Raw genomic sequence first — 26,714 nt, 5'->3', positions numbered from 1 at the left:
AATAAATAAAACAAAGAAAGGAAATTGTGAGTACATGGTTTTTAACAGTGACTTTTTCCCTCTGACTACTGACCCCATTATAGTGATTCTTAACTGGGGATAATTTTGCTCTCCAGGGGATATTTGGCAATGTCTGGAGTAATTTTTGGTTGTTACAATTTGGTGGGGGGTACTACAGGCATCTAGTATGCAGAAGTAAGAAATGTTGCGAAGCATTCTACAAGGCACAAGGTAATCTCTCCCCCTCCCCCAAACAAAGAATTATCTGTGACAAAATGTCAATAGCATCAAGGTTGAGAAACTCTACATTACAGTCATGATTCAAAGAGAATGAGTTTGAGTTTATTACCATAAATATATTTTAACATATATGCTATAATATGTGGAGCAAGGGAGACTCTTACTTGATATAAAACCCCAAGGAAAATCTTAGCACAGCAGTTATCTCATTAACTAAATTAATTGTAAATGTGTGTTTGTGGGGGGGGTGGAAATAAAGGTTTAGATGCACAGAAAAAGACTTTTGTTAAATACTAGTCCACAGTCATGTACAGTACTATAAAATATGCAATTAAATACATATAAAATGATAATCTTATCATAATTAAACTAATACAAAGATACTTTCTTGATTACCCAAATAGTTTCTACAAATACTACTCTGCAAAAAATGCTGGCCATTTTTAACAGTAAATATAAATATTATACAATACGGTCTTTACCAAAATCTTGTATCAAATTGTTTATGAATGTCTAATTTTATATTAGCTTCTCATGTAAGTTGTTTATTCATATCTAATTTATATTGACTTCCTATTCTGTAGGTCCTTTAATTATTTTAAAGTTGGTTGAAAATAAAACTGATTAAGTAAAATATATTAAGAGATCATGAAACAAAAGTGAAAAGTAAATTTATACAAAGACTGAAATTTTTATCATTTTTAGAGATGGATCCAAAAGTAGCTCCTTCTCACTAAATCCTGCTTCTTTTCATTTCAACTTGACAAAAAGACCAAGAAAGTCTGCCTTTAATTTCTGAGTACCTGAAGGCATTTTTACATGGTTCAGGGCAGAATCCTGTGCCGGCAATATTTCAATGTGTCAGCTTTTTTTCAAGTTTCAAGTTTGAATCTGCTGACAGATTCAAGGATTTACTTATTCCTCCAAAATAAACAGCAGTGTAGTTGCTTAAAGAGATTAAAATCTACACCACTGGGTGTAAACATGTATGTCAGTTTTTTTCAAGTTTCAAAGAGAGGTTAAATGCACCTCTGAGAGCGAAGGGGAATGGACTCACAGTAGTTCTGTCTCTTAGGTTTCAGTTTCGTGTCTGGTGGCTCCTGTGTCATTTGTGTTAGCTGTAGCCAAAGCTAGTAATCTCCACTTGTCTAGTACAGGGGATTTAAAAATTCTTTATAAGGATTACTTAATGAGGAAGACAAAAACTGTGGCACCATCAGGGAAGAAAGGCATGCTCTGTTAGGGAAAAAGTAGAGAACATTTAGCATTTGGTACTTATCTGATTAAACTGCCAGATTACTCTACAAAAAATAGTACATAGCAGGGACAGAAAGGTGAACAAATCAGACCCAGTAGCAATGGCAGATCTTTGTGGAGTTGACAGTATTTTCTGTGCTCATAGTCAGCAAAACATTTCAGATGATGGGAAAGAAAGCCTGCCTCCCATGTTTAAGGGGAAAGTCATCAGATCACACTTATTTGTGTCTCGAACTTGGTGGCAACACACGCTAAACACAGTTTTCTAGAGACCACACGTGACATTTATAGTTTGAATGTAGAGGTAGCTGTTGCATTAGATGTTAGTTTCAGATTTAATCCAGTCCCGATAATGAGTCACTTTGGTATAAAGTCCAGGCTTGTTTTCTTTTCCACAGTCTATTCCCCAGCTTACTATTCCAATAAGATACCAGATGTTTCTATCTTGTGCAATAACCAGAGGTCCTCCAGAGTCACCCTGGAGAAGAAGAAAAAAATATGGTCAATTTGATAAACAGGAGTCAGAAATGAGTTAATCGGCATCTGAATGCCTGATTAATACTTTGAATTGAAACAAGTAAAATGAATTCCATTTTACTTACCATTAGTATTAATATGATAATTGACCTTATTACTTAGTCCCTGTGAATGATTTCAGCTATAATATAATATAAGTAAAGCTAAAGTTTCAGTTTTATCCTTATAAAATTTTTAGTTTTACTCTATCTAAACAGGGACCACAAACTGAACATAAGTCTAGGCAGCCAATTCTTACACAAATGATGACCTCCAGACCCAACTGAAATGTCACCTCCTCCTTGAAGCCTCTGTTAGCTAGAAATACTCTCTTGCTGTGAATTTGAATCTCACCTTGTTCCACTCACACTGATTGATAGGAGGGTGTCCTGGACATTGCTATGCAGTGGTAGGTTCAAGAGGAGGAAGACATGCAAAGACTCTCGAAGCAAACATGCACTATTTATTACTGAAAGGATTTTCCTCCCAAATTGAGGCAGAATCCCTCGACCTAGTGAACTGGTTTAAGGTATGTGAAACATGAGGACTTCCCTGTTAACGTTAATCCAAGGTTAGATAAATGATTTTAAATTTATCTTTTAGCAATGGACTTATTCATTCAAAAATGTATTATGTGGAAGCCCATTACAGAGTTTTTAAATAAAAGAAATAATCCTGTTTAAAGCAGGCATGGGGTTCTAGAGCCTTGTGCCTTTTGATTCCCTCCCTTCCATTTTCCTCCCATACTTCTCTCCTTCTGTGTTTGGTGGACAGAGGGTGAAAACCTGGTCTACCAAAAGACATCCTCCTTAGCTCCTTCCCCTTAGACTTGTATCCTAATCGAGGTCCTCAGTATTTTACTATGCTAGTGGTGAAAGGCGGCAAGACAGTATGAACCAATGGCAAGAGAACATCTGCTTTTATCCAGATTTGTTTGTTTCTCCTTTAAGTTATATTATCCAGCGGTATCTTGGACCACCTACATTGTCTCTCCTCAGGGACTGGAAGGACACCTTGTATTCTAGACTATGGAGCTAAATCCTGACCCTTCCTTTGTTTTAGTTACTTGTGTGCTCTATTATTAGACTGCACATTCATTGTGAATTCATTGTAATGTTTTAAATGTTTATGTTTCCTTCAGTAACTGCTGCTGTGCCTTGCAGTACACAAGAAAATCTGAGTGAATAAGTGAATGGATGTTTATTACCATCACATGACAGCCAGCCAATGATAGATCAGTAGTGGCACCTTTGCATGTTAAAAAAAAAAAAGCACAATATATATCAAATTCTCAAAGCCATTCTTAATCCTTCAAAAAATTGCAAAACTGTTGGACCTAGTTTCAAATTCTACAGGTAAAGTTTTTAAATAATGTAATCATATCTGGATGTATACTGCTTAAAGTCAAAGGTTTGGGCAGCACTGGTGGAGCGATGCTTTATTGGCCTTAGAGATAGCTGCAGAGCCTGTCCCACAGTGCCTCCCAGTTAATAGGGATTAGATACCCAACTGTTGGTTATGACTGTGCCCTGAAGCAAGTATGGCTTCCTAACTTGGTTTCCACTACCTGCTTCCAGTACATTTCTCTAATCAGAGTCCTAATTTGTAGCTGGCATCCATTTTTCTACAGATGGTTCTGTTCAATAAATAGGGTGTTAAATGAGGAGGATGTCTTACAGTTCTTCCACTCCCTCATTTACAACCTCTTCGCTCCCCCACAAGTTAATTTCATGGAGTCACGTGAAATGACATTGGCCTATGGTCTGTAAGCCCATCCCTACTTAACAGAACCATTTTTGTGGATTCGAGTCTATTCTTACCTCACAGGCATCTAGCTTTCCTGTCAAGAATCCAGCACAGATCATTCCTGATGAGACAGCACCGCCATATACATTAACTTGATTACATATATCATTACTTATGATCTCTATTTCAACTTCTCGCAGAGTATTAGGAAAAGCACCTAAAGAAAGAAAAAATTAATAAATAGATGAATTTCCACATTGTTGTTCTCATAGTTAATTGTGCCCTGCTATGGACGGACCAGTGATGAAAGCTAAGTCTTGAAGGTGTAGGATTCTGGGCTGAATGACAACGTTCAGAATTAAGTTACATGTCCTGGGTGCCTTCTAGATGCTGGGTACTATGTTTGGCTTGTTTGCTCCTACTATCTTATTTAATCCTTGCAAAACCCACCAAAGATAGATATAAATATTCTTTTTTTCAGTTGAGGAAACTGAAGCTTATCTGGTTAGGGGTCTTGCCCTGATCACATGGCCAAATGGAGAATAATGTTAGATATAAACCCAGGGTATTTCTCAACACCTGGGAGAATCTGTGACTGCTTACCTTACCTTACCTGGAAATCTACTACATCACTTCACAAAGAACACAGCTATTTTGAAAACTGGGAATCCTTTAGCAAGAGCAGTATAGAACAAGGCTATACTACTAGGAAGTAACTTTAATACTGATGGAATCCTACTGCTTCATAAGAAAGATCAAGTTTACTTTGATAATAGCTTAACTTGCTACTCATAACAAACACCAGGGTAAATAACAAATACTAAGATAAGAAATAGATCATGTTTTATTGATTCATGACACATTTATTGATTCATTATTATATGAAGGGTATTATCTAGTTGCACTTAGTATTGTTTTAGCCATTATATTCTCCTCATTTCCCCTTAATAAATTCTATTTTAAAGGCTATTAATCCTTCATATAAAGATGAATGCTTTGCTTATAGCAGATTCAAAGACAATTGAGAGGATGAAGGAGTGCAGTGCTATTTATTTGAGACCTGAGTCAGGGTAATTCTGTGATTAAAGGCCCTGGTCTTAAAGGTTGCAGATATGAGTTTGAATGCTGTTTGCATAGTTTGTAAGCCACGTGACCTTGGGAAAGTTACCAAGCATCATTTTACTCACTTGTAAAAAAGAGGAAATTATGCCTTTCTCTCATGTTCATTATGAGTTAAAAATGATGAGGAAGTGGCTTTAAACCCCAAATGATTTAATTTCCCTTCATAGTCATCACCACTTCCTGTAGAACAATGCAAATCCCCCGCTCTCAGGTTATAACAACAGTACATCAACCTGGCCAGATCTTGGGGTGCACATTTAGAGGGCAGCAGACCTGTATAAAATCAACTGATAAGACTCATAGTCAATAAAAGCTATAGTTCACGCAAGCACATAAATAAGACTATGACATCATAATAAGAGCCTGGAACAAGAATCAGAAATTTGAGAGCAGACTAAACTATATGTAAAAAGTTCAACCAATAGACATATGAATTGGAAACTTATATCAGGATCTCAAGGTCTATGTTTGCAGTTTATTGTGTATGATTAAGTGGAGTAAAATGCCATACCTGTCAACTTTATAAAACCTCAGTTTCAAGAATACCACCATAGATACATGGATCAAAGGGACCCCATTTAGTAAGTGCTAGGTAAAGAACAGCCATCCATATTGCTCACTTAAGGCTATTTCTGTTTCGCTGCATGATAGGTTGCAGAAACTTATCATTACTAGCGCTTGCAAATCATGCAATTTATGAACCACCCAGCCATAGCAGAATCTCTACATGTAAAAGACAGCATCCAAAAGAAAAAAAATGATATAAAAATATGCTTCAATAAATGTTGAAAATAACATTCTAACTGGTTTCCATAATAATCCATAAAAAAGGCAATAAACGTAGGTACTGTGTAATAGTAATGGTAACAGCCAAAGTTCCAGAAATTCATCACATCTGTTTTTTGTTTGTTTTTGTCATATTTATCATGAGATATCTGATTTTATCTTATTTTGTATATTTTAATTTTGTATTTTATTTCACATCTCCTTTCAAATGAAGGATAGGCTTGTATTTTTTGTTTGCTGTTTTACTGAGATACTCACCATTTGCTTTTAATGCTCCCCATCCGGTGACAAACACTTTACTCTTGGGCAAAACTTCAAAAGTAGCATCCGGGAGACAGACTCTGTGCACCTCATTGGAAAATACGATGGGGGTGGAGAGCTTCACCACAGCGATGTCATCCTCATGTTTATGGGCAGCATAGTTTTTGTGAACAATAATTGACTGCACCTTTCTTCTCATCAGTGAAGGGTTTAGGGTTCTTCCAAAACTAGCCATCCATAGTCTGGGGTTTTTGTAACTGATCACAGATTAAAAGGAGTACATTTGGTTCATTTCTGATCTGATGTTGCCCAGGACTCTGGATGGGCATGGGATATAAGTATGGGAGAAGGGCAAATTTTTTAAGTTGATTGGGACCTTCCCATCTTCTTTTCTGAGTCTTCTCCCCTAAGAATGCTTTGCTTTCATCTAGCTGAGAACAATTCCCCCATTCCAAGGTAGCTTAAATTACTCTCCTTGAGGGGAATTTGTATTTTTTAAAAGAAATGTATCATTGCCATTTTTGATTATAAAAATGATGCAAATTAATGAAAGAAAATATAAACAAACAAAATGTGCATATATGTCCGAACATATACACACATAAACACACATATATTCGCATATCCATGCACACTAATATAAATGTATGTACAGCTATGGAGAGAGAGAGAGAGAGAGAGAGAGAGAAGTGTAAAATTGGAGCCATATTTTAGATATTGTTTTTTCATGCTTCCATTTTATTTGGCATTTTATCCAGAATATTTTTACCACTTAATACGATTCCACTAGGGTTACTGAATATCTCTATTATTTCCAAGTGTCCCAAATGTTAAATTTTCAAAAAACATAAAAAAACTAAAAGCCCAGCACCAAAGATATTCACAACACCAAATATATCTAGGATAATCAGATATATTTATAGGTTAGGATGCTGTTTTCAGAATTTTTAAAAATCTACAATATGTCTCAGGAAAACTGGTGGGCATGTTTAATTTTGGCAGTGTTGGCTTGTGAGATTTCTAGATAGTACATTTTCAGTTGGAGCTGAAGATACTCTTAATTTTTTCCGCTATTCTTCAGTAATTCTCATTTTTTCTAAAGCCTGATAGACTGTCATGAGTAGCATTGGAAGGCGTAAGATGTTCATGAAGGAAATGTAAAAGAGAGAAGAACTATAGGAGGTAAACAGGAGAAAAAGAGGTGAAGTTGGTGATCATATGGGTACAGAATGTAGACTTACACATCAAAACAGTGAGCGGCAGTCAGGAGCCACTCCTCACTGATCACAGATGCTCCGCAGATGTGCACACCTTCCACCTGCAGGCTGGCTTGCCATGGCCAGTCACCTTTCTTTGTAATAACACCATCAGCAATTCTTTCCATGGATGGCAACTCCTTTCCTAAACCACAACCTGTCACAAAGGAATTAGATAGTTATTTCCAGAGAGTTATAAACATACATAGGTATGTTTGACACATAAAGATAGAAACATTTGTAAGTGTGACATTTCCAATTATTAGTAGTAATTTTCTTTTTTGAGGAAAATTAAATCACATGTCCATTTAGAGATATAATATACTTTTGGGAAATAGTAAACATGGGAATGGAGAAAGGCTAAAAGTATTTTGAGTTTTATTCTTTGATTTATAAACATCTCAGTGATATTCTTGGAACTTACAGCTGTTCAGAATGTGTTCTGCTTGTTCTTCATTCATAACTGGAAAAAAAACCAAGATGATTGATTGCTCAGTAATGAAAGTAGGTTAAAATACTATGCCTGCATGCTATAAATTTTTCTGGTTGGAAGGAACTGCATTAGTTAGTAAATTTTTAATTTAAGGACAATAGAATAAAATCCTACAAAAAAGAGAGGCTTAGATGTAAACTAAACTCTCTGACTATAGGTAGACACTGGGAAAATCCTCGTTCATGATTACAAAAATCAATCGGCATAGAGAAGGCTATGAAGGAGGACTGTATCTAGTTAATTAATGCTATACCAGTATATTAAAATGTGAGTTAAAATAGAAGAGGTCTAGGACTAGTTTTACATGTGCACTGCTATATGTCAAGAGACCATTTCCTTCAGACTCCACTTAGTGTTATGGTAAAGGCATTTGTAGCATTCTGGAGCCTGGCATCTAGGTTTGGTCCATGGGTGCTTCCTGTGGAATCAAAATCCACCAGTGTGATAACAAATCCTCAGTCATATTTTTCATAAAGCAAAATAGAGAAAGCATGATCTGTGGCTGTCCCCCAAACTATTTGATTGTTCCTTATGCCAGCTAACATAATGAATAATCCAGACCCATATTTTGTTAAGAAAGCTGTTATGTTGTTTTGGTGGGCTTGCATATTAATGAGTCTGTAATTTAGGTAAGACTCTAAAAAGGAGCATTGAGTTCATCTGCAGGGAGCCATGCTTAGAGAATTTATTAGAGTAATTCCCTTAGAATTAATTTTTGCCCATAATAACAACAACTAGCTAATGGATTCCCTGGTCTTTAGGATAAACCCAAACTTCCATGACATAGTCCCTGTTTACATCTTTGATGCGATGTTGAACTGTTCTCGCTCTTGGTCATTACTCAATGGCTACCTTGGCCTTCCTGTTTCTTGATTGTGCCAAGGTTTTCCTGCCTGCAGTTTTTGTCCTAGCTGTCCCCTTTGCCAGGAATGCTCTTCCCTTGGTCTGTTATGGTTTGTTTCCCATTGTTATTCAGCTCTCAGCTTAAAAATCCTCTCCTCAGAGAGAACTTCCATGACAACTAAATCTAAAGTAGCCTAGACTCTCTGTTTTCTGCATGGAGTTTCACATTGTTTATTACCTTGTTTATTTACTTACTTGTTGGTCATCATCTTTCTTACCCCAGTTAGAATGTCAGTTCTGTGAGGACAGAGACTTTAGTTCCTGGCACAAATATGTTCTCAATAAATACTTGCTGAGTGAATAAATACACAGTAATGATAACTTTTACTGAGTCTTGTGTAGCAGGTACTGTGACAAACACAAATTTGCTTATTATATTCTCACAATAATATTATAGACTCACAAGTCTATTAACAACATGATTTAATAGTTCTTGAGGCAAAAAGCTTGTCCATCAACCATTTCACTATAAAGTCAATTATAGTTTAGTCCCACCCTCTGTAGGTCATGAACAGTGAGAGAGAGGTGAAGTTATGATTAGTTCACAGCTAATTTTTCCTTAATTCTAAACTCATCTCTATACATGCAGAAACTGTTGATCAACTTCTACGATGGTGCTATGTTCCATATGTGAACATATGCAATAGATATGTTCCTCTTGCAGGATAAAAGAGGTTGAATAGCTCCAGTTCTAGAACAAGATTGTGTAGACTTACTTTTCTTTGCTCTTCTCCTATAAATACAGCTAAGTACTCTGAAAATTATTCATTAGGAAACAATAAAAGAAAAGCTGGAAGGAAAAAGACGGAATAGTTAGAGTCTTCAGAATTTGAGGATGGACAAGTGGTGAGTTTCCTGAGTTTTCTTTTATCTCACATATACTGTGGACTGCAACCTGTAACCATCATTAGGCATAGACAAAATAATCTCAAGAAAAGTCTGTTCTCTCCATCCCAAGTACTCAGAAAGCAGAAGCCTAATAGAGACCTAGTAAAAAACCCAAACCCCTCACTTCACAGCCAAGGCCTGACAGTCCATTTTGCCAGCAGCAGGACAGAAAAAGAAAAATCATAGGAACAATCCCAAAAGAGCAAAAGTGGCTATACTGGTGTCAGATCATGTAAACTTCAGAGCAAAGAAAATTACTTGGGACAAAGAGGCACATTATTTCATGATAAAAGGATCAATTAGCCAAAAATATGTAGCAATTTCACATGCTCATACACCAAACAACAGAGTTTCAAAATACACGAAGCAAAACTGAGAGAACTGAAAGGAGATAAAGAAAAATCCACAACCATAGTTGGGTCCTTCAACATCCCCCAATCTCAGCAATTGATAAAATTACTAGACAAAATCAGCAAGGATGCAGAACTAAACAACATCACCAACTGTAAAGGCCCACTCGCGAGGTGACCTATGTTCGCTTGACCTATGTCTGTAATTGGGAAAAAGTACCCTGCAGAGATAAATCAAAGCAATTAACTTGTAACTGTTTAAACTTTCCAGCTGCCTGTTGTAAAATTTGTTGTGCTTGATTAACGTCTGAAAGAATGCTCCTTAATTGGTGCTGTTTCTGTAAACCTGCTCGCTTAAAAATTGTAACCGAAACGGGGTTCCGAGGCTGGTCCCAGACCCCACAGCTGTGGAGAAGATGATATAATGTTGTTTCTACCACCGTGCCTAAAGTCACGTAGCTCTAACTTAGGATAGTATAAAACCTTCCTGTTTTTTCGGCTCAGGGCCATTCTCTGTACCTGTACCCTAACAGAGCAGGGGGTGGTTGCTGGCCAGCTAAGAAAGACTCATAATTTGGCTCAATTTGGTCTCTAGGAGGTCATTTCTCGCACTCCACACTATAACGCAACCAACAGGATCTAATTGACATCTATAAAACTTACTACACAACAATAGCAAAATACACATTCTTTTCAAGCACCCATGGAACATTCCTCAAGATAGACATATTCTGGGTCATAATCCTCAACTCATTTAAAAGAATTGAAATCATACAGAGTAAGTGCTCTGTCCCTAATAGAGTCAAACTGGGAGTCGATAACAGAACAATAATGGGAAAAATCTCCAAATACTTGGAAATTAACACACTACTAAATAACCCATGTGTAGGGGCTGGGCCCAGAAGAAAGGATAGATGGCAAGACCGTGAGTAGAGTGAATGAAGGGTCAGGTGAAAACGCCTGCCTGAAGCTGCTTGTTTGCTGAGTGCAAAGGTCAGCTGACCTGTATGGAAATTGTTAAAGAAATTAGCAAACGGCCCTGACCCTTTGCACGTGTCCTTGGAAATAAATACGGGGAGGAACCTAGCTGAGGAGGCCATTTTCTCCTTTAGAATTTGGGAGACGCTTCTCTCTAAGCACTGTGTGTTTCTGGTAATTATTCATTTCTTCACTACCGAGTTCAGGAGCAAAAAAGTAGCCCCCAAAAGTGGTGACCTGGGCGTGATTCAGGAATCCACGCGTCTAATGATCATTTTCGTCGTCTGGACTACAGGAAGAATCATCCCGGTAAGGGACAGTCCCGCCTGCTGCTTTGGTAAAGGGACCCATGCATGTAGTTTCAGAAGGGGATTTCTAATATGGGGCAGCACCTGACAAAAGATCAGCGAATTTATCTGTGCACTTTGCAACAACTCGTAAAAGCTGCCCAGTGTTCTGTCGAACCAGAAGCTTTACAACAACTCTTCTGTGCAGTAAGACAGCATTGCCCCTGGTTCCCAGATGAGGGCATGTTAGGTTTAGAGCTCTGGGAACAAGTAGGGAAGGTTTTTAAAAAGAATCTTAGGCAGGGGGTTCCGGTGCCCCTTGCAGTGTTAACTACACTGAGCCTGGTGCGAACAGCGCTGACTCCCTTGCTATTCCTGCAGATTCTAATCTGTAGGAATCTGTTCCTCCTCCTCTTCCGCTGTCTGCTCCGCCAGAGGAGCCCGTGTCCCCTGCCTGCTGTAAAATTCCCAAATCCTGAGCCATTCTCTCCACTATCACCTTCTGTGGCTCAACAGGAGGAACAGCTACCTCTTTCTCCTCCCCCCTCAAAGGGGATCTCTATTCCAACCCTGGTAAAACCATTTGCTTTTCAACATTGCCTAGGAGAGGGCCAATCTTTATGGGGATGAGATTTGCTAGAACAATGGAATCTTCTTCCAACTACCCAGCCTTTTCATTAGGGGCCACTGCTCAGGTGCATCCAATGCAACCCACACCTTTACAATGGCCTACTAATTCGCCCATCTGGATAGAGCAGCAGCCCATTAAGCAGGATAAATTAAAACATTTAAAAACTCTTGTCCAGGACCAACTTAAAGTGGGACATATAGAACCTTCCCTGAGCCCATAGAACACCCCTGTATTAGTCATCCCTAAAAAGAACCATAAGTGGTGGTTTACTATAGGACCTAAGAGCTCTTAATGCTATTACAGTCCTGATGGGACCTCTACAAACTTATCTTCCCCAGCTATCATTAATTCCAAGAGATTAGCCTTTGATTGTAATTGATTTAAAAGATTTTTTCACAGTTGAAACAAGACCAGGAAAAAATTTGCATTTTCTGTTCCCACTTATATGAATGCCTACCTGTTCTTTTATTTATCTTCAACACCCCACTATGTCCAACTGCTCTTACAGGCCAATTAACACCTCACATGGCTCCTTTGGAATGGCTGCTTCTACTTCACACTCCCTCCAAAACCTTTTCTCCCCTTCTAGATCTCTTTGTCTCTTTAATTATTAAGGGATTGCTTGGATTAGATCTGTACACTGTATATCTCCCTATTCCTAAAAACTGCTTCAAAGCAACTTTACATAATTCTTTACTTTGGCAATCAGTCCTTGCAAGTTATGTAGGTTCTTTCCTTCCATTACTTCTCTGACAAGCTTCTCTTCACACTCTCCTTACTTCCTGTACAACTGCTTACAAAACTCTTCTCCTACACCTCTTCCCACTGTCTGGACAATGTTTATAGATGGCTCAGGATGATTATCCAAAGCAGGAATTGCATGGAAAGATGGTGATTGGAAATATTTATCCACCTCCGGTTTTCCCTCCACTCAACAAGCAGAATTAAGAGTGTTTATATTAGCTGTAAAAACATTTCCATTAGAACCCCTAAACATCATCACTGATTCCCATTATGTATTCTATTCTGTTCTCCATGTCAAAACTGCTATCATTAAGGACATACCTAATCAAACTTCAACAATTCCTTGTTCTACAGGGCTTATTAGATATCTGGTGACACCCCCTCTTTATTTCTCATATTCATGCTAATACACCTTTGCCTGCACCTCTGACCAAGGGACATAATGCTGTTGATCGTCTCATTTCCTACCATGTTATGTTCCACTAATGCCTTTAAAAATGCTGTAACATCCTATCAGTTCTTTCACCAAAATGCTCAAACGCTTATTAAACAGTTTCCCATTACCCAGAAACAAGCTTGTCACATGGTTTGTGCCTGCTCAGCTTGTCAGGCTGGACAAGGTGTGCCTTTATCATCTAGGGTTAACCCTCATAGCCTAACTCCTAAATCACTCTGGCAAATGGATGTTACTCATTTCCCTGCCTTTGGGCGCCTTCGGTATCTACATGTAACTGTTGATACTTAGGAATGATCCATGCCACTCCATTTTCAGGTGAGTGTGTCTCCCATGCTATCACTCATTTGTTAAACTCCATTGCTTATCTAGGGCTTCCTCATACTGTAAAGACTGACAATGGACCCTGTTACACCACAATTGCCTGTCAGACTACTGTATAGAACTGGAACATTCACCACATCACTGGCACTCACATAACCCTACTGGACAGGCAATTGTTGAGCAGACCACCCAAACCTTAAAAAATTATTTGGAAAAACAAAAGGCGGAGTACTCTGCCCCTCCACAACAGAGAGTAGCAAAAGCATTATACACTCTTAATTTTTTTATTTTTGTTCAGTCTCTAGCTGTGGACGTCATTACACGTCCCTTTCCGGATCCAGAGAAACAGAAAGTCAGTTAGTGGTTGCCAAGGGCTAGGGGAAAGGGGAATGAGAAGTGACTTTTTAGTGGGTATAAGATTCTCTTTTGAGGTGATAAAAATGTCTTGAAACTTGGTAGAGGTGATTGTTCTGCAACATTGCATACTAAATGCCACTGACTTGTACACTTTAAAATGATTAATGGCTAATTTCATGTTATACGAATTTTAGTTCAAAAGAAAGTCCAATACCCATTCATGATAAAAACTTTTAGTTCATTAGGAATAGAGGAGTAATTCTTGAACCTCATAAAGAATGTCTACAAAAACCTGTATCTAACATCATACTTAAAGGTGAAAAATTGAATTCTTTTTCTCTATAATTGGAATAAAGCACAAATGTCCACTACTGGAAGGTCTAGCCACTGAGTAGGTAAGAAAATCAAGTAAAAGGCATTTGAATTGGAGAGGAAAAAAATAAAACTGTCTCTATTTATAGACAATGTGATTGTCTACATAGAAAACCCCAAGGAATTTATTAAAAATACTCCTAAAAATAATAAGTGAGTTTAATAATGTTCTAGGATATAAGATCAATACATAAAAATCAATTGCATTTCTATGTATTGACAATGAACAAGTGGAAACCATAATTAAAAACACAAAAACATTTACATTTTCTCCAACAAAAAAGAAATATTCACCTATAGATATAAAAATGTACAGGATTTGTATGCTGAAAGTTATAAAATGAAGAGATTCATAGTAAATATGTCAATTCTCCTTAAATTCTATATGTTCAAAATTTCTATCATGTCAGCAAATTTCTTTGTAGACATAAACAAGAATATATTAAATATTATGTAGAAAAGAACTAGAAGAGTCAAAACAATTTTGATAAAGAATAAAGTGAGAGAAATCATTCTTACCAATGTTACAGCTAGCTCACTGTATAGCTATGGTAATCAAGAAAGTGTGGTACTAATGAAGGGACAGACATATAAATCAATGGAACAGAATGGAGGACTCAAAAATAGAGCCGCACAAATATACCCAATTTATTTTTGACAAAGGAGCAAAACGAATTCAATGGAGGATGGATAGCCTTTTCAGTAAGTGGTACTGGCACAATTGAACATCAATTAGCAAAAGAAAAATAAGCCTTTGCCTAAATCTCACTGCATACAAAAATTAGCTCAAAATGAATCATAGACTTAAATGTAAAATATAAAGTAAAACTATAAAACTTATAAAAAAAAATGAAATGTATGAAAAGCATGTTTAAAATGTAAAATTATAAAACTTCTAGAAAAGAACTCAGATACCTGAGAAAGTCCTTAAAATGTTAAACTAATTTATTTGTACTTAGGGCTTTTAAAAGCATTTGTACACCTTCCTAAAGAGTAAGTTACACAGTTGCTATTATCTTCATTTTGCAAAACGGATTGAGGCACAAAGTTTCAGCAACTTATCCAAGGCCACCCTACTGTGATTATTGCTGGAATGCAAGTCTTCTGAGTCTAGCAATCTTTCTACTATCACTTGCAGTCTCTCCTAGAGTCCATTCTATGCATTCTTTTCTTTTCACTGCATATATTTAAATGATGTCTCTTATCCTATAAAACTCAACTTTTGTTTTAAAAAATTTTAAGTATGAAACCTCTCACTTTTTTTTTCCAATACAGTTCTAAAACTCTATGTGGAGATAGGAATGATTTCAGGTTCTTCAGTGCTCTTGTCGTATTATTAATTTTAAAAGACCTCTTTTGTGTCCTACTCACTTTGAACAGATTTAGTTTACAGAGTTAAAGATAAATCATTTCACAAATACCAAGTTCCTACTCTGTGTTGAGCTCTACGCTAATCTTGGTGATATGCTTGTGACTGTAGTAGACACATTTCCTATATTCAGAAAATTATCCGTCTTCTGGGGAGAGAGATGAAACAAAAAACACATAAATCAAAGCAATTCCCCAGGACCTTTGCAAAGCAAAGAAGTATCAGGAAATGCCACTCTAAGGGAGACTTTGGATGGGAATGAGGAATGTCTCAACAATAACTTGCTTAAACAGGCAACTGAGGATCTGGGGATGGACAATGGATCACCAGCAGACACCTGTATGACCAGTAATGACTGAGACCTAAACGTCCCCCCCCCCCACACCATTCAACACTGTGAAGGACCTAGGTCACCTAACACCATAGAGTGGGGTTGGAGGTGGGAGTGGGGGATAGATCCGGAAATGATGAATTTAATTTTCTTTCTTTTTTTTTTTTTTTTTTTTTTTTGTTGAGACAGAGTCTCACTTTGTTGCCCAGGCTAGAGTGAGTGCCGTGGCGTCAGCTTTAGCTCACAGCAACCTCAGACTCCTGGGCTTAAGCGATCCTACTGCCTCAGCCTCCCGAGTAGCTGGGACTACAGGCATGCGCCACTATACCCGGCTAATTTTTTCTATATATATTTTTAGTTGTCCATATAATTTCTTTCTATTTTTAGTAGAGACGGGGTCTCGCTCTTGCTCAGGCTGGTCTCGAACTCCTGACCTCGAGCTATCCACCCGCCTCAGCCTCCCAGAGTGCTAGGATTACAGGCGTGAGCCACCGCGCCCGGCCTAATTTTCTAACAAGTTGACTTAACAGGAACTCAAAATCAAAATTGAGTTTCTTAAAAAATAAAGTTCCATTTCACACATACCTACATCTTTCCAACAGGCTGTTTCCTTCAGGGAGTCTTGCTTCTGCAATCTAAAGTCCAGCGCACTGGATTCAGAGTCTACTCTGTTCTGTCTGCATGATTAACAGAACTGAATGCTGGGCATTACTCATAGAGACTTCACACTCTTACCTTCAAGCTATTTTACCTTCTTTTTGACTTTGGCCAAATCTATCACAGAATTTTCTCCTCTATTAACATATTATAATATACTTATTCTAGTCCTCAGGAATAGTTTGGGGAAAAAGTACTGAGGGAAGAGTTATTGGTAACTTGTAATTTTCTGTCAGCTCTATGATCTCCTTTCACATCTTAAATAAGTTCTGGTAAAATATGACAAAATTAGTTCATAGGAGGCTAACATCAGTTTTTGTATTGTAATGAACTTTGTGTAGTCTTACACCTCACGCATCTACCAACCAGCTGTTTATGTCTGGGTTGCAAATGAAATGGTGTCTTTATGCCTGAGACAGATACTGTCAGGGTCTGGTGTTTGTCTTCTGCCCTTTCTGTGTTCTGGGCCAATCCTATTCCGGGTGCAGTGGTGTAACCTACAGTGCCAGGCCTCCTTCCAAAAATCATGTTTGTGATCCACATACTGTGGTTCCTGTCCACACCACTCCCACATTCTGGATTCAGACTGTAGAGCGTATTGCAAGAGGAGGAGTCAGGCACTATAGATTACTATTGTTTATCAGTAGCAGAGTGTAGGTTTTGTCATATGCATGCTTAATTGATTCAAACTATTCCACTAAGATCTTTTTAAAAAACGAAGAAAGACTGTGATAGTTGGATTATCATACAATTCTTGCTTTATAATTATTTCTATAATTATATTATTAAAGAATGATTAACTATAATAGGGAAGAAAATAGTATTTCTTGCCTGTAAGATAAGGTAATGAAGTGTCTATCTTCAAGAAGGTTTCATTTGAATTCAACGTCTGATGCAAAATGTTATCAGCTTGCCTTTTTATTGTGTCCACATTGTTAGAAGTAAATTTAAGCAATACATCTGTTTCCAAACCATCATTACTTGGCCTATGAAACAAAATCATCAGAATGAGTGAGGTCATCGCCATAGTAATTATTATGTTATACCTTATGACTTAAATATTAGTTATATCTTCAAGAAAATACAACATAAATATGTTATGCATTTTTTTGCCATGGATTTTTTTTCCCCTTATATCATACAGATGTTAATACATAAGTTATTCCCTCCTTGTAAAACTTGATCATATTCAGGGAGGGGAGAGTATTTGAGAGTTCTAGAACATTTTTTTCTGAAAAAATAAATCAAAAGCACTTGTTAAATCCACCAGTTCTATATTTATATAGTGTTTATATAGAGTATGTGATATATATATATATTCTTGTATTTCAGAAATTCTTATCTGTTATTTTTAAAGTAAAATTGAGAGCAGTAATTAATGATTTTAAGAATCTTCATCTGAAATGAAAGTCTGTAAAAGGACAATCAGTAGAATATATTTTATCACTACTCAAGGAACTCACTATAGGTACTCTGTACAGAAGGAATAACAATTAAATGTAAAGTATTAGGCTATTTCTGCTCTTGGTGCATCTAAGATCTTTAGATCCTGTCCACAGAGCAAATAATTTAAGAAAAACAAAATAATGCAAAGTTGTCTTTGTTTATCATACAAATTAATTAGTTGTGATTACCTAAAGTTGATGACATGAGACTTGATGTAATGATGATTTAAACTGGATCTTTGAAATATCTTATCTATCTGAGAAAAGAAAAAAAAAATCCAACAGAATAGATCTTTGTTAAATATGAATTTCAAACATTTCAGTACATCACAAAAATGCTTATATAAAGCCTGCTGTGATGCAAATATCATTTATATTGATGTGTGTTTACAGCTATTCCCCGAACGCTCATTTGGGCATAATCCTGTAGTCATAAACATCATCCCTAAAACTGTACGTTGATATTTGAACAACTTATCACCTGGTCAAAGATGACAGATATAAAGAGTTGAATTAAGCTAGGTATTTCAGTAGCCATTGTAAAAGACACATGGATTTGCAAGTGCAGAGATTTAAAAGCTTTAGGTATGCAGGCATCAGCCAGTCATCGTTCAGTATCATTCAAGCTCAGTTATCGTCCTCATGGATGTAACTGAAAGATCATATTTTTATGTTTTAATGAAACTTTTGAGGCCACGTCTTGATCCTGTGGTAAATGGGGAGGGGAGGAGAATGTATATTTGTTGGGCACTTCTCAAAAACCAAAAAATGCATGAAAGGATTACTTAGAGTAAGGTAAGACTGTAAATGCCACTTACATGGGATAATTTCTCTGTGGTATAAAATCCTAGATCAAATTATTTCTTAATAAAGCCACAGCTTGTTACAGAATCTGTGGTCTTATAATCCTGTTTATTACCATTGCCTTACCAAGCCGGCTTGTCAGAAAAAAAACACCAATTAGATGCTAAACCTTAAGTGACCCTGAGTCTGCATAGTTAGTTCCACAAATCAAAAGAGAAGAGCTGCTAGACTGTGAAGCTGGGTGTAAGTCAAACAAGTGTTTTTCATTCATCTGTCTTAATTTATAAGATTTTCTTTGGTGAAGTGCCATGCAATAACATTGGATAAGCTGGTAGGCACAGGTGTACTAAGATATCAATAGTTATTCAAAACAAATGACAATGTGTTTTCCTTATGACTAACTATGAAGAGATATTTGTTCTTAAAATAGTTTTGTAAACACACAGGTACATTTATATGACAAAAGTAATACATACATATTTATTGTAAAAAAAATTTTTAAAAGCAAGCAGTACAGAAAAGTGTAATGTATTAAAATAATTTTTAAATAACTGTCTAGATAACCTGCTATTTATATTTTGGCATCTGTGCTTCCAGATTTTACATTTACATTTTTATATATACATACAAAATCTCTCTATATACACATATACAGATGTATACATAATAACTATATGTTTTCTGCTTGCCTATTTCCATTTTCTTTCCAATTTTATCATTTTTTCCCTTGAATTCACATGGAAAAGTCACAGCTTCATGAGCCATATATTATCCATGGCAATTGAGCACATAAACAGTCTTGATTATCGAATGCCACAAGAAACTATAAAATTCATTTTAAGTCCTGGTTTTAATCTTCTAGGAAAATGTTTGCTATAACTGTAACCTGCATTCTAAATCATGGGTCTGCAAACTACAGCCTGTAGGCCAAATCTGGCCTGCCATTTGTTTTTGTATTGCCCATGATCTAAGAATGGTCTTCATGTTTTTTTAATAAATAAAAAAATTAAAAGAAGAATATATTCTGACAACTAAAAATTTTACAAAATTCAACTTTCGGTGTTCATAATAAATTTTTATTGAAACATAGTCACACTCATTCGTGAATGTATTGTCTATGGCTACTTTCACACTATAATGACAGCAGTGAGTAGTTGCACAGACATTGTGTGGCCTGCAAGGCCGGAAATATTTACTATTCTGCATTTTACAGAAAAAGTTTGCCTACTCCTAGTCTAAATTATTTCACTGCCCTTCTTTATGTTGTCTCCACTTATGCTCTAGGAGACAGGACCAATACTAGTAAGTTGGTCATTTATTTATTAGTCATTTCCTTGATGAGTATTTTTATGGTCCTACCATGTGAAGACACTGTGAGAGGCAACAAAAATAGAAGAAGAAATAGACTCAGCCCCAGCACAAATGAATACACAAGTCCAAAGGGGGCATAGACATAAAATAATATTGTCATAAGGCTGTAAGTGCTTTAGCATAAATGTATGAAAAGTTCTGAGAGAGCTCTGGAAACAGATGCTAACATTTATTCAGATATTACCTGTCATACTTGCTATTCACTACATCTAGTAATCCTCAAAATAACTCTGGGAAATGGATAAAATTATTCTCATTTTGTAGTTGAAACTTTGAGGGGTCAAGTAACTTTTCAAACGTTCTTAGGCTGACAAAGGATAAAATTAGGAAATGAATCTAGATGCTTCTGATTCCAAAGCTTGGGCTGTCTGTAACTCAATATATGGATTCTTGTAACAAAATATATGATACTCTGGCCTGCTTCCCCCACTCTCCTCAATAAAAATTTCTTTAGGATGTATTTTTTAAAAGATATGCCCACCCCACTCATTTTATCAGCTTTTGCTTTGGGTTGTGAAATGGCTAAAAAAATATTTCTGAACTTGGCAAGAGTGATCTGCCACCTTTGGTCAATGTTAGGCTCAGTAGAGACTGTGTATACAACAAAAGTCTTCAGTAGACGAGCTAGTCTGTGTGATTCTGTGGTATATTTTCAGGAGTAGATGTTTGGTATAATGTGCCTAATGGGAAATCTATCAGGGTCATCTGTACAGTGGGCACTTAATAAATTGTATGTAGTAATCTTGTGCCTGAATGATTATGTTTCCAGATAATTCTAATACTTGTTTATTTTTCTGTTATGCTTATGTTGTTAAGTCTCTGGCATAATTATCTTGTTTCCAATGTATTTTTCTAGGCTTCCCAAGATAATGTTGGTTAGAGTTGCCAGAATGAGCAAATAAAAAACACAGTTAAATTTTAATTTTAAATAAACATTGAATGATATTTTTAGCACAAGCATGTTTCAAATACTACATAAAAATATTTTTAGGAGGATCTGAAATCATTAATAGAATACAGAATGCACAGTTAAATTTTATCTGGCGACCCTACAATGGGTGCTATCAGGAATGTGCTCAACTCACTTCTTACTTTAACCTTCACAATAGTATTGCCAGGGTAGGAATGATACCAGCGAATCTCAGACTTACCTCATCATTGACTTTTTGTTTCATGTCAGTCCCAGACGTTGAGTGTTCTACTGAAAAATCAGGATCATATTGAATACTAGGGATCTGGAAGGAGGCCTGGTAATAATGAGACTTCTGGTCTGGAAGGCAGAAGAGAAACACATGGTTTCTGCCTAGTTCATTTGAGTTGTATAAACGTGAGAAGTAGAGGGGATGATAAGCAAAATGTCATGTCATTGGCAAACTCCTGATAATTAAACATTCAATAGCTGTGGTCAATATCTCCCTCCAACCCTTTTTTAAGATCACGCATTCTCACAGTTACCATGGTTGTCAGGTGTGTATTCTTGCAGTTATCTGTTAGTGATGATTCATAAATTTAAGCTATAAATTAAGTAACAGTAGAATTTAATATAGTCTCATAAGTTGACCTCTAAGTTAGAATTTCTACTAAAATAATTTTTTACCCTCAACATACTAAATATTATTGAATCACAAAATTACATAGGAAGTGAATCTGTTGCATTGTTCAAGAGATATTATATAAACTACATGAAATTTTAAATGTTAGCAGTAGTTTTTACACATAAAAGTTTATTCTTCCAAAATGTATGTAAATTTGTTCAAATGAAAACTGCATTCTAAGATAATAGAAAATATTAATGTTTTGAAATAATTGAGTGGGTCTTCAAGTTTTCAAAATAATGCAATGAGATAGATACTTACCATATGCCAAGAAATGAATAAGGAGACCAATAATTATTGCCAGAACCAACACAATAGCTGTGACAATAAGAGCAATCATCCATGGTTTCAACGAACTTTTTCTTCTACCCAGTGTCTCTGGCCTTTTAAGAGAGAGTTGTATATTAAAAACAAGTAGAACTGTAAGACTAAATTTTTTTTGATGTAGAAAATATTTTATATTTTATGGAATTTATAGTTAGCTCGTATTGCATTTGATAACATTGGAATGTATTTTCCATAAAAAAATTCTCAAAATACTATCCAAAAGCTAATTGACATTTAACTTCATATTTTTATATTTATTTATTTATTTAATTTCAGCATATTACGGGGGTACAAATGTTTAGGTTACATATATTGCCTTTGCCCCACCCGAGTCAGAACTTTAAGCCTGTCCATCCCCCAGACGGTGCACACCGCACCCTTAAGGTGTGTATATATCCATCCCTTCCTCCCCCCTCCCATCTGCCCAACACCCGGTGAATGTTATTGCTATATGTGCACTTAAGTGTTGGTCAATTAATACCAATTTGATGGTGAGTACATGTGGTGCTTGTTTTTCCATTCTTGTGATACTGCACATAGTATCATATTGGCTCCAGCTCCATCCAGGATAATATAAGAGGTGGTAGATCACCATTGGTTTTTATGGCTGAGAAGAAGTCCATGGTATACATATATCACATTTTATTAATCCACTCATGTATTGATGGGCACTTGGGTTGATTCCACATCTTTGCAGTTGTGAATTGTGCTGCTATAAACATTCGAGTGCAGATGTCTTTTTTATAGAATGTCTTTTGTTCCTTTGGGTAGATGCCCAGTAATGGGATTGCTGAATCAAATGGTAGTTCTACTTGTAGTTCTTTGAGGTATCTCCATATTACTTCCCACAGAGGTTGTACTAGTTTGCAGTCCCACCAGCAGTGTATGAATGTTCCTATCTCTCTACATCCACGCCAACATTTATTGTTTGGGGACTTTTGGATAAAGGCCATTCTCCAGAATGGGAGAAGATATTAGCATATTTTGATTTTTAAAAGCCAGCCTCATATTATAGTTGACTACTGTTTCATATACTTATTGGTCCATTATATAAGATGTATTGAATTTTTTTTCTTTGTAAATAAGTGAATATTTTATATTTAGTTCATGTGCTTTAAATCACAATGAACCTTAGAGAGCAAGAGCATTTGGGTCATTCCTCTTATTCTAACATGCAGAGAGAGGAGCAGAGATTACCAGAACCTCAAGTTGGATATTGGGAGAGCCAAAAATAGGACTTAGGCTGTTGGGGCTCTTTTCACACCTTTATTCTTAAACCCATTGCTCCAATTTGTAGTTCATGTAATCTGTAATGCATATGAAGAGGATCTATAATTGGAAGATTTATGAAAATGGAAAAGAACTATATGGAAAAAATAGTTAGCAAAAATAAGAAGAAATCATTAATAGAAAGAACAAACACATAGTGGTAGCTCAGAACTTTGGACCCAGGAATTCTATGGTATGATATGATAAATATATATTTTATAGGGTTATAATATTTCAAGCCTATGATTTTTATAGATGATATTGCATAGGATAAGGCCACATTTATTTGAGTAAATAAAAATTGAACTTAAAAAAATCAAGACAATAATAATACCAGTGGTTTGCAAATGTGGCAAAAACCATGGGAAGTGGTTTGCAAATTACGCACATTTGAGAAATCTTCGTGGAAGCAGGGAAATGTGACAGAGCTCTGTCCCTATCCCAGTGTCAGGGCCCACAGTATAAAGACAAAATATGAACAGTTACAGAGTTGTGGCAGGCTAGGATACCACCCACATAGGCTGGTTGCCCAGAGAGATCTAATCCACAAGGGAACTGGACAGGAATAGGATTCTGAGAGTTAAAGGTCCTGGTTCTTACCTTGTCTGTCAAAATTACATGTGGAAAAGAGAAGCAAGAAATTACTTTACCTGAGATTGACACCTGGTAGTGGTAAAGTGGAAAGTAAGCCCCAGCTAAATAATTGAATATATCATTTTAGTCACCTCTTCAGGCATCAATGATCTGGAAGGAGTGAGGATTCCCCTGGTACCCTAGGGTCTGGGCAAAGGAGAACCTAGAAGCAGTTTCCCCACCCCAAGACCATAACCCTGAGCTCTGTTAAGTATTCAAGTAGCACTAATTCTAAGTTCAGCTGGGTTTCTGAAAGGATGTAAAGTTACTCTGGCCTGCCTACTCTTTGGTCAGGTGGCAAGAGGAAAGCATTAAAATCTGCAAATATCTAACATGTCTTTAGAAGAGCTGAGTTAGAGCTGGGGCATTGGCAAGAGCTGATGGATATATTCATCATCATTACTGATAGAAGACCATGGGCAATCATGAACTCATTCAGTTGACATTCATTGACTTTCTTCCATATCCCAGGGAAACACCTTCTCCTAGAGATTCAAAATGATTAAAACATAGTCTCCTATCTTAAAGGATGTGTAATCCAGAGACACATGAAGTAACTACTATAATACAATTGCTACATGTCATCATAGAATTATGCCCAAAATGCTATTAGAAATTAGCAGATACAAATGGTTTTTGCCTTAGAGAAGTTGTCCTTTGAATTGGGCCTTGAAGGCTGAAGAGGAATTGACAAGAGTGATGTGAGCTTCAGGCAGAGAGAACAACATAAGCAAAGACAAGGAGGCATGAGAACCTAGGACATATTAAATACTTGAGAAAATAAGAGTATATGAATGAGAGTTGAGGTAAACTCAATTAATGCATTCAGTTATTAGTTAACTCAGCAGGTATTTATTGAGCACTACTATATAGAAAATAGAATATAAAGACTCTTCAATAGATCTTTCTTTTGAGGAACTTACAGTCTTTTAAAGGAGGAGCATAGCATACACAAATTGCTGTCAGAATTGCAGAAAATTTTTTTTTTTTTTTTTTTTTTTTTTTTTTTTTTAGACAGAGTCTCACTCTGTTGCCCAGGCTAGAGTGAGTGCCGTGGCGTCAGCCTAGCTCACAGCAACCTCAAACTCCTGAGTTCAAGCGATCCTTCTGTCTCAGCCTCCCGAGTAGCTGGGACTACAGGCATGCACCACCATGCCCGGCTAAATTTTTCTCTATATATTTTTAGCTGTCCATATAATTTCTTTCTATTTTTAGTAGAGATGGGGTCTCGCTCTTGCTCAGGCTGGTCTCAAACTCCTGAGCTCAAACGATCCACCCACCTCGGCCTCCCAGAGTGCTAGGATTACAGGCATGAGCCACCGCGCCCGGCCTGCAGAAAATTTTAAAGAGAATTTCAAAGAAGGGCTAATGATTCTTCTTTGAAGCAAATAATGGCTGAAAAATAATGATAATGTTTTTTAAAGCCTAAAAAGGCTGGACCCATTTTTTTTCATTATTTTCCTCTCTGAGTCAGATACAGAAAACAATTTGTAAACAGGGAGATTGTTTTGCAACAAAATTCTCATCTTCAGAAGGACGTGGTTACCTGTTGAATTATGCCACTTCTAACATCAGAAACACCATTGTGATTGAATTATAGTCATGTATCTGTCAGAGTGAGAAATTGTTTCAATTTATTTCCTTGCAACATGACCTAAATATATATTCCTTGATTTTTTAAAAAAATACTTTTTCTCCCTATTTATTTTGTTATTAATCTAATTTTGATTTAAACATTGACTAATTTCAATGGCTGTTCCAGACTGGTGGAAGCTTGTGCCTCATAAATACTTGGTAAATATTTATCTACTCAATAAAAGAATGTGTCAAAGAGTAGTAGACAGTCCTAAACCATTTGCAAAACAAAAATTATTTTTACCAGAGAGTTTTGCTGGAGATGAATTCCTTCATCAGTGGCAGGAGGAGAAATGAGATTAAGCGTTTACCTAAAATCAAGATGCAATTACAATTAAATTTTTTACTTAAAAATCACTAAAGGATGATTCTCTCCTTCTCTTTTCTTCTTGGCTTCTCCCTATCCCTAATGCTTCCAATTCAAAGAATTTAACTTTGGTCAGACTATCCCAGCAAGACTACTCAACAGGTTCACTGCAGTGCAGGAAAATCCAGCCTTGGAGAAACCTCTGACACACAAACAAAAGAAAACACAGGTGACCTCACCTGTGCCAGTGTAAAGATGAGCACCTACAAAAAGCTACCTGTTCAGCAGGTCAGTGCAGAAAACTTTTGGCAGAGTCAAAGCATTTTTGAAAATTGTCATCTTTTTAATCCCTCCCCGACCTTCATTTAAATGCGAAGTGGCTCATTATCCAGAATGCCTCCTGGGTCAGTGTTTCTTCAGCAGAATGGACAGGACTCTTCTTGCTCTTTTCAACATCAGCTATTTCTTTCAATGTTATAATTGTTTACCAAGGTACATCTTCAGATCCTTTCCCCTCAGGTAGATCTCTTAGCATGTGTTCTTTTTTCTGGAGATTTTCAAATGCGTTATTTAACCAAAATGTTGGCACTCAGTGATTCAAGGATGAGAGATAAATGGATTTCTTTCTGCCACAGGAAGGGCCACAAGATGTGAAAGCCCCTAAAAGAGGTTGTTCAGCATCGTGGTTTAGAGGGTGGGTTCTGCAGCCATCCCACCTGAGTTCTTACCCTTTCTCCCCTACTAGGGACTTTTAGCAATCATTCAACCTCTGTGCTTCAGCTTCCTCATTAGTAAAATGGGGATAATAATATGCACTGTCTCAATCTGTTTTGTGTTGCTATAAAGGAATGCCTGAGGCTAGGTAATTTATAAAGAAAAAAGGCTTATTTGGCTCATAGTTCTGCAGGCCATGCAAGAAGCATGGCACTAGCATCTGCTTGGCTTCTGGTGAGGGCCTCAGGCTGCTTCTACTCGTGGTGGAACGCAAAATAGAGCTGGAGTATGC

At 36.7% G+C, this 26,714-nt stretch overlaps 1 protein-coding gene across 1 annotated transcript; it reads right to left on the bottom strand.

Annotated features, from left to right (window-relative positions):
• Nucleotides 1–1,813: 1,813 nt before the first annotated feature.
• On the bottom strand, nucleotides 1,814–26,243 carry LOC138374279 (transmembrane protease serine 11G-like). The gene is made up of 10 exons (XM_069456990.1): nucleotides 26,197–26,243; nucleotides 21,799–21,965; nucleotides 21,094–21,212; nucleotides 17,957–18,024; nucleotides 17,154–17,308; nucleotides 7,609–7,647; nucleotides 7,170–7,341; nucleotides 5,926–6,185; nucleotides 3,834–3,976; nucleotides 1,814–1,975 (listed from the first exon to the last, which is right to left on the bottom strand). The coding sequence occupies exons 1-10, from the start codon at nucleotides 26,241–26,243 to the stop codon at nucleotides 1,814–1,816; spliced, it is 1,332 nt and encodes a 443-aa protein (XP_069313091.1).
• Nucleotides 26,244–26,714: the final 471 nt, after the last annotated feature.

Source organism: Eulemur rufifrons, chromosome 24 (genome assembly GCF_041146395.1).
Source record: "Eulemur rufifrons isolate Redbay chromosome 24, OSU_ERuf_1, whole genome shotgun sequence".
In the NCBI taxonomy this organism is placed as follows: domain Eukaryota; kingdom Metazoa; phylum Chordata; class Mammalia; order Primates; family Lemuridae; genus Eulemur; species Eulemur rufifrons.
This window is presented reverse-complemented; position numbering and strand designations above follow the sequence as displayed.